The following is a 9,364-nucleotide window of genomic DNA, read 5'->3' on the forward strand; positions in this document are numbered from 1 at the left end:
AAATCTTCCAAAGTTCTTGATCCAATACACCCCCCTAAGAATCAGCTGATAAATACATGATGATGACTTGGGCCTTTTGTACGATTTGCTAATTGATCAACCTCAAGAAATCAGACGTGCATTAGGAGACCACTTGATAGCCGAGAAGTTTAACAGTTCTTCATCCAATCTTACAGGTTTTCCCTTGAGAAAGTCCAAGTCATGGGCAATAGATTTTTTTGAGTCGTAGAACTTGGATCATAGTTATCACATCCTTTCTCGGGTTATGATGATGTCAACTATTTTTAGTCAAAACTACAATCAGAGTAATCATTATGAAGAAGGGAATAAAAATAATACATCTTATTTAAAAGATTGTATGACCTCTTCTGAATATTCTTGTTTGAAAAATATTTTTGCAACTTAATTAATCGTCCATGTGCAGAATGGCTAAAACCCAGATTTCCCTTTTTCTGTTCAAAAAAACATCTCAAAGTCACCCGGAATTTCACTAAAATCACTTGTCATGTTTTCTTTTCAAAATAAAAATCTAACAAATCAACCTATAAATTTCCTTAAAACTCTCCCAAATCATTCAAAACTCTAAAATATTCAAATTCCACCAAATCTTCCAAAGTTCTTGATCCAATACACCCCCCTTAGTCAAATTTAGGACATGATGAAACTACCAAATCCAAAAATCTAAATTTGGAAGCTGTCTGGAAAAAAAAACGATCCTAGAATAATACCAGAGGATCTTAGATTTACGTATTTTGCACATCAGGTAATATTAAATTCGAACCAAAACCCGAATTAGTAACCGAAAAAAACTAAAAGCTAAGTAACCTCATTAACTCTTTTTCATAGGGCCTCAAGTAATTGACATAATTTTGAGTATTTTTTGGTAGTTTTTTGTATCAGGTTTTAAGGGTAATTCAAATATGTTTAAGTACTTTCGAATATTTTTGAGTAGTTTAGATTTTTTTTTCGACCGAATTTTTCTGATAATTCGGATATTCAGAATATTTTGGAATCTGAACCGAACCCAAAAATACAAAATCCGAAAGGTAAAACCCTATCAGAACCGAAATAGACCTGAATATTATAGATATCCGAACGGGGCTATGAGCCTCAACCCAAAAACCCGAATCAAATCCAAACACTAAACCCTAATGAAAAAGTATTTGTAGTAAAAGATTATAAACGGGAAGCAATAAATTAGTTGGAACTTATATTATTGATATCTCACCAGTTCCCCACACGCAACGTGATTTCTTACATCAATCTATATATATATATATAGTATTATAAGTATAATGTGTACTGTCTTTCCAAATAAACAAAGAGTATTCAAACAAAATGTGGAGGCTGAGACTTGGACCGAAGGCCGGAGAAGATACTCACTTGTTCACCACCAACAACTATGCCGGGAGGCAGATTTGGGAGTTCGATGCCAACGCAGGCTCTCCAGAGGAACTTGCCGAGGTAGAGGATGCTCGTCAGAATTTTTCAAACAACCGGTCACGTTTCAAGACCAGTGCAGATCTCCTATGGCGGATGCAGGTGAAATCTTTTTGAAGTTTAACACATTACAATTTGGTCTCTACTTCAGAATATAATATTTTTGTCCTGTGGAGTTAACAGTTTCTCAGGGAGAAGAAATTCGAGCAAAAGATTCCACGAGTGATAGTAGAGGATGCGAGGAAAATAAAGTACGAAGATGCAAAGACCGCATTGAGAAGAGGGTTACTCTATTTCACAGCCTTGCAGGCTGATGATGGACACTGGCCAGCTGAAAACTCTGGTCCAAATTTCTACGCCCCACCTTTTGTGAGTTACTATAAACTAGCTAGCTTTAATAGCTAAACAGTCACTTACGAAATAATTATTAATGTAATAATAAACTAAAATATGCACAGTTGATATGCCTGTACATCACTGGAAATCTGGAGAAAATCTTCACTCCCGAGCATGTTAAAGAGTTACTACGTCACATCTACAACATGCAGGTACAAATATATTTCATACACTTGAAGGTTTATATATGAACTATTAACTATAGAAAGAGTACTTAAGCCAAATTGTTTTTGTAGAACGAAGATGGTGGGTGGGGATTACACGTAGAAAGCCACAGTGTTATGTTCTGTACAGTCATCAACTACATTTGTTTAAGAATTGTGGGCGAAGAAGCCAGTCATGATGATCAAGGAAATGGTTGTGCAAAGGCTCATAAGTGGATCATGGACCATGGTGGTGCTACCTACACGCCCTTGATAGGAAAAGCGTTACTATCGGTATGTGGCTACTATTTCTTTCATAGATATCCATTTTACTTTACTTAGAAATTATTTCCCTTTAATTTTACTTATTATTAATAAAATCATATCTCTTTTGTCATCCTCACCTTGGAATTGATCAGGTTCTTGGAGTGTATGATTGGTCTGGATGCAATCCTATACCTCCAGAGTTCTGGTTGCTTCCGTCTTCTTTTCCTGTTAATGGAGGTTGTACTTTTGGACACCTTATGATATTGTTTGTTTGATTTTTAAGTAATTTTGCTTAGCTCTTTAAAATATATATATATGTATGTAAATGTGCAGGGACTCTCTGGATTTATTTACGGGATACTTTTATGGGGTTGTCATACTTGTATGGTAAAAAATTTGTGGCTGCCCCAACACCTCTCATTCTCAAGCTCCGAGAAGAGCTTTATCCGGAGCCTTATGCAAAAATCAATTGGACGCAAACACGAAACCGATGTGCAAAGGTAAGTTATATATTAGGAAACAAATTAAGATGTATTCAAGTTTTATGAGTAAAAACCTTTGATAATCTTTTTTTTTGTGTCATCAGAAATTAATTAGAGCTTAAAAGAGTCATTCAACTTTTGATAATCTATCTTACGTAAAAACTAAAATTCTGGTCTTAAAACCAAAAGAAAAGAAAACAAAAACTAATATTACTAACCACGTATCATACAAAATTCTTTAAAAATAAAGAAACATACAATTAGTTTTTGAACGTCCTCCGTGATATATTTATTTAAAAAAAATACTCATTCTGTTTCACAAAGAGTGTCATTCTACACTTTACACATATATTAAAAAAACTATTAAAATTCCTATTATACCCCTTATCAATACACTAAACAAAATTATCTATCTTATTAATACATTAAAGAAATAAGGTTAAAATTAGATTTTTACTCAAAATTTTGAGTTGAAAATATAAAACGACACTATTTGTGAAACAAAAATAAAACTTTAAAACGACACTCTTTATAAAACGGAGGGAGTATTGACTTTTCGTGATGAATTGATTATTACCGAAGTAACACTTCCGTTTTTCTATTTCATTTCTTTTAGATGTGAATCGGTATGCCAAACTATATATTTATCTATCGTGAACACACATATCAATATACAAAGGTTCCTAACGTCCAAACTAGATCAATCATTTTTCAAAAGTAACTAGTTGATAATCCGCAATATCTGGGGATGAAGATATTGCTAAGAAATATTAAATAGTTTTTTTCTCTTTTATTTTTGTCGGCATATTAAATAGTTATATAATATAATTAACTAAACCGAAAAAATATTCAATTCCCTATGTTTAATCTAATTGTGACACATGTATTGTTTCTTTCTCTAAATGACAACCAATCATTAAAATTATTATATGTAATCTCTGTGCACTTTCTAATTGATTTTAAAAGCACAAATAAATGTCTTAAAAATCATACTTCCTCCGTTCGTTTATAAATGATGTTTTAGGAGAATACCACAGATTAAGAAATCATTTATTTTTTGTTTATTTCTAAACAAAATATCATTTATATTCTAATCAATCAATAGAAAAACAATCTGCATAATATAAATCATCAAAACCAATAAAAATTTAATCAATATTACATTGAAAATTGAAAACATCATCTATTTAAGAACAAAAATATAAACTTAAAACATCATTTATAAAAGCACGGAGGGAGTATTTCATATACTTAACGTGCTCGAAGACAATACATGTTCATCTTGTAATGATATAGATCCATCTTCCATGTTCATCTTTTAATGTTATTATGTAGGTAAAATGAATTTAAGATATTAATATATACATATTAAAATGAGAAAAATACTCTAAAATATCACTAAATTAAATTTTTGTTCCTTAAATACAGTCATTAGTTTGTTTTCTAAAATATCACTACGAACGTTTTAGTCTAAAAAGGGTATTTTTCAAATCAAAACTAAAAAATATGTAGTTTTCAAAACAACCCAACATTAAAAATGATTTAAAGTTTTAAAATTTAAAAATTTAGGTTTAGGTTTAGTATTTTAGGTTTAGGGTTTAGGGTTTATTTTTTAGGTTTTATAATTTATTTTTGAAGATTTAAAGTTTAGTTTTAGTTTTATGGTATTTTTGGAAACAAATTTTTTTAATGGTCTTTTTGAGAAAAAAAAAAAAAAAACTACTGATGATATTTTTGTATGATAATTTTTGATAATTATTTAGCAGAAAATGTGTTTTTTTTTTAAATTCATATACAAATAATAGCAAACAATCATTAAAATTATTATATGTAATCTCTATGCACTTTCTAATTCATTTTAAAATCACACAGAAATGTGTTAAAGGTCATATTCCATATACTTAACGGGCTCAAAGACAATAAGTTAATGATAAGATATTTACAATGACTCTGTAGAATCTTTTTTTTTATCTACAAAGATTTTTTTAGCAGATAATTATTTAGAATCCTTTTTTAGCAAATAATTATTTAGCAGACATATGTGTTTTTTTTAGATTAATAAATATTTAAAATTATTTTGCAGAATCTTTGTATTCTATTATAATTATAAAATTAAGTTGTACAATAAAACAACAAAACAAAATGAAGGTTTACAACACATAATCAACAAATGTGTGTGTATAAAATTAAATCTAATATAATTTTAGAACTCTTTTTTGAGAAATGTCCCTTTTATTTTATCTCTTTCTACAAATACCCTCATATGTTATCAATTTTTAGGTATACCCTTCTTAAAAATGCTCTTCAATGTCTATGGCGGCTTACAGTGGTTCGGACCCCCAAATCATCTTATAAAACCTTTTAAAACCTTTATAAAATCTTTGAAAATATTTATAAAATCTACAAAAGGGCTATAATTAAAAATGGACAAAATTCATGCATTTTTGAAAAAGGGTTGTGTAAAAAGAGGGGAGAATGGTTTTTTCATACCTGTACAATCCGCAAAGTGTATTTTTTGACCTGAACAAATATGTAGGTTTAATTCATACCCAAACGTCAACAAAATTTGAATTCCATACATAAACTTTACATTTAGTGTCTAATTCAAAGTCGTAATTAATGGATGTTATTCAACTGTACGGTTGCTAAATCAATTGACATATATTTGATGACGTGGCTTAAAACTACGTCGTTTTAAGCATTTGGAGTTAAAGTCTTAAATGCTAATGGACTGCGCAAATGAGTGAAACGTAATGGATTCGAGATTCGATTTTTGCAAAATTTTAACACTGACACTTAAATGACATCGTTTTAAGCCATGATATTAAACACATGTCATTTAACTCAGCAAACGTAACGGTTGACTAACACCCGTTAATTACGAATCTAAATTAGACACTAAATACAAAGTTTGGGTATGAAATTCAAATTTGTTTGGAGGTCCGAAAACACACTTTGCGGATTGTACGGGTATGAAAATATTCTTTTCCCGTAAAAGGGGTATTCGATCTTTTTATTGTCCCTATAATTTACCCTAATTGCCTTAAATTGATTAACATTGAGATTTTATCATTTTAACTTGTTTTGTAATGGCAATGAATATATATAGTAGATTTTAGTTTGCAATTATTTTCCTAAAGAAGTCTTTGTTTACCAAATAATTCATGTATTAAATCAATATAATGATTCTCATATATAGGAAGATCTCTACTATCCACGCTCATTTTTACAAGATTTGTTTTGGAAAAGTGTTCACATGTTCTCGGAGAGTATCCTAGATCGATGGCCTTTAAACAAACTAATAAGAGAGAGAGCTCTTCGATCCACTATGTCACTCATTCACTATCATGATGAATCCACCAGATATATTACAGGCGGATGCCTGCCAAAGGTAATCGTTGTGATTGTTTTTCTTTTTCTTGTGGTTTTTGTTTGTTTTCTTCTCGTAAGAGATTAAATAATTTTGTTTTTGTTATTTCTTCCTTTTGTTTTATGTAGGCCTTTCATATGCTTGCATGTTGGATAGAAGACCCTAAGAGTGATTATTTTAAAAAACATCTTGCTCGAGTTCGCGAATACATATGGATTGGCGAGGATGGCCTGAAAATTCAGGTGGGTTCTTCTTAATTCTGACTCTGAATTATATACTCCGAACTCAAAATCCCCAAAATCTTCCATAGCATTAAAGAGCTGCATTAACACATGTGCAACTTTTGTAGTCTTTTGGTAGCCAATTATGGGATACATCCTTATCGCTACATGTCTTGTTAGACGGTATTGATGAGCATGATGTTGATGAGATTAGAACAACGCTCGTTAAAGGATATGATTACTTGAAGAAATCTCAAATTACAGAGAACCCTCGCGGTGATCACTTCCAAATGTTTCGTCACATTACAAAAGGTGGATGGACGTTTTCAGATCAAGATCAAGGATGGCCTGTTTCAGATTGTACTGCTGAAAGTTTAGAGGTAACCGTCATTATTACACCGTCTTTTTTGTACTAATGAAATTTCTTAGACTCTTAGTCATTAGTCTGAAATGTAAACAAATGTTTTGGCCACTTTCTTCAGTGTTGTCTATTCTTCGAGAGCTTGCCATCAGAGCTAATCGGGAAAAAAATGGATGTGGGGAAACTGTATGATGCTGTTGATTATCTTCTCTATCTGCAGGTAAATCACCTAAGAAACCACTAATAGATTATTACCAATGATTCTCGAAATCATATTGTATTACATATCTCAGTATAATATTAAAATTGCTAAGTTTTTTTTTTTTAAGAAATTGATAGTATAAATTAGATTTAACTTTTTGGATTACAATTAGTGTTGCCACGTCTACATGTTTCTTTAATTAGCATGAGAATTCGACTCTGCCTCCCCGTATTTTTTTTTTTGTCGGCCATTTCCATTACATTGAAAATAAAGTACAGAGTTTACGACTTTAGTACAAAACAGAGCCATACATAGTTGGACCTTGTTACAGTGACAGATTAACAAAGACTTACGTCTATAAAATCCAAGAAACAACAAAAGAAGAGTTATTGACTCTTGCTTCTTTCGCTAAGCTATCTGCCTCCCCGTATTGACAATGTGCAATGGACCCTATTTTTTTTTGGTAATGATGTGCAATGGACCCTATTGACACAGTAAAAGAGACTATACTAGTGAAATTTAAAAATATATATATTTTAAATGATTAAATTGGATAATTTATAGTATCTAATTAAATAGATACTCGTTGAAATGAAAAAAAAAATACAAATTACTTTACCGACCATACAAATCTAATATATTTTGTTCATTAAATTCCTTTTCATTTTATGTAAAGAGAGTGTTTATCGAAATATATATTATTATTACAGAGTGATAATGGAGGCATAGCAGCATGGCAACCGGTTGATGGGAAAGCCTGGTTAGAGGTAAAAATATTATTTAGTTATATATCATGCTTTTGTCCCAAAAAAAGTTACTATGATGCTTTTTCGTGATATAACGTAACAAAATACTTAAATTAAATGCAGTGGCTTAGTCCAGTGGAGTTTCTTGAAGACGCGGTGGTCGAGTATGAGTACGATATATTCGTCACCCTCTCTTCATCAATATTTTGTTTGTCTGAGCGTAATTTAAGTGGTTTAAATTGTTGAATATCATGATCTTTAGGTATGTAGAATGTACGGGGTCAGCGATTGTCGCGTTGGCTAAGTTTAATAAACAGTTTCCAGAGTATAAAAAAGCAGAGGTTAAACAGTTTATAACAAAGGGTGCAAAGTACATTGAAGACATGCAAACGGTGGATGGTTCATGGTACGGAAATTGGGGAGTGTGTTTTATATATGGGACCTTCTTTGCGGTAAGAGGTCTTGTGGCTGCTGGGAAGACTTACGGTAACTGTGAAGCAATTCGTAAAGCAGTTCGTTTTCTTCTCGACACACAAAATCTGGAGGGTGGATGGGGAGAGAGCTTTCTCTCTTGTCCAAACAAGATATACACTCCTTTGAAAGGAAACAGCACAAATGTGGTGCAAACAGGACAAGCACTTATAGTGCTAATTATGGCTGATCAAATGGAGAGAGATCCTTTACCGGTTCATCGCGCTGCCAAAGTGTTGATCAATTCACAGTTGGATAATGGCGATTTTCCACAACAGGTGATTATAATCCTATGTCTAGTTTTCATTATTCATATATAGTGCATATTATTAGTATCTCAACATCCTAACATGACCCTCAAAAACACAACTAAAGAAAGAAATATATGTCAAGAAAATTAATAGTTCTCAGTATCACCATCGCTGTGAATTTCTAAGAAAGATTTGAGATACAATCTTTTCTCTAACTTTACCACTCCTACTGCACTTTATATCTAAATGCATTACTAGGCACATGATGAGGTTTAATTTGATCAAGGCATGTGTCAAAATGTAGTTGATAAATATAAAATTATAGAAATAATAACCCTTAATTTTGTTTTAATAAATTTTCAGGAAATAATGGGAACGTTCATGAGAACTGTGATGCTCCATTTTCCAACCTATAGGAACACGTTCTCTCTTTGGGCTCTCACACATTACACACAGGCTCTGCGACGGCTTCTCCCTTAAGCATGTCACATATCTATGCTCTTCACCTTTTTACATATTGATTAAGTTTTTTTTTTTTTTTCCTTTGCATGTATAATAAAATAGATGTTATATACATCTATCAATAATGAACTGTGGTTATTGAACGATCTCTAAAATAATTAATTGAGAAGTAGAAACGCACCATATTAAAAGTTAGGGCAATGGAGGCTTGTGGTTAAAAGTTGGAATGATTTGTCCTAAACACCCTTAATGAATTGTTCTTCTCGAAATTTCTTCTTCTTCGTAATTAGGGGTATATAAGTCTAATCGTGTGTTGATCTCTATACTAATGTCCTAAACACCCTCGATTTCGAAATTTTTTGTTCTTAATTGTTAGGGGTGTATAAGTCTAATCGTGTTTTGAGATAATTAGTCTTAATTACCCTTAATTTTTTTTTTAATATAGTGTAATCGTTGGGGATACGAATGTCATAATGTCTCGACTTTAAGGATTATGGAATCTTAGCTTAAATTTATTTATTAATTTTTTGGATAATTCTATATCTTAGTAGT

At 31.5% G+C, this 9,364-nt stretch overlaps 1 protein-coding gene across 1 annotated transcript; it reads left to right on the top strand.

The window, feature by feature from the left end:
* The first annotated feature begins 1,303 nt into the window (after positions 1-1,303).
* LOC9301661 (thalianol synthase) lies at positions 1,304-9,039 on the top strand. Its single transcript, XM_021023698.1, has 14 exons — positions 1,304-1,542; positions 1,624-1,809; positions 1,899-1,988; positions 2,073-2,273; positions 2,399-2,483; positions 2,580-2,746; positions 5,928-6,119; positions 6,227-6,340; positions 6,448-6,699; positions 6,802-6,900; positions 7,593-7,649; positions 7,752-7,798; positions 7,891-8,377; positions 8,714-9,039. The coding sequence occupies exons 1-14, from the start codon at positions 1,339-1,341 to the stop codon at positions 8,828-8,830; spliced, it is 2,298 nt and encodes a 765-aa protein (XP_020879357.1). The 5' UTR covers positions 1,304-1,338; the 3' UTR covers positions 8,831-9,039.
* Positions 9,040-9,364: the final 325 nt, after the last annotated feature.

The sequence above is a fragment of the Arabidopsis lyrata genome (genome assembly GCF_000004255.2).
Source record: "Arabidopsis lyrata subsp. lyrata unplaced genomic scaffold ARALYscaffold_8, whole genome shotgun sequence".
Lineage (NCBI taxonomy): Eukaryota > Viridiplantae > Streptophyta > Magnoliopsida > Brassicales > Brassicaceae > Arabidopsis > Arabidopsis lyrata.

Bases quoted from the DNA above. Each gene is read 5' to 3' on its own strand.
- LOC9301661 (XM_021023698.1), top strand. From the start codon at position 1,339: ATGTGGAGGCTGAGACTTGGACCGAAGGCCGGAGAAGATACTCACTTG. The intron at 1,989-2,072 runs GTACAAATATAT...TTGTTTTTGTAG, and splicing joins GTCACATCTACAACATGCAG to AACGAAGATGGTGGGTGGGG. The intron at 6,700-6,801 runs GTAACCGTCATT...CACTTTCTTCAG, and splicing joins GTACTGCTGAAAGTTTAGAG to TGTTGTCTATTCTTCGAGAG.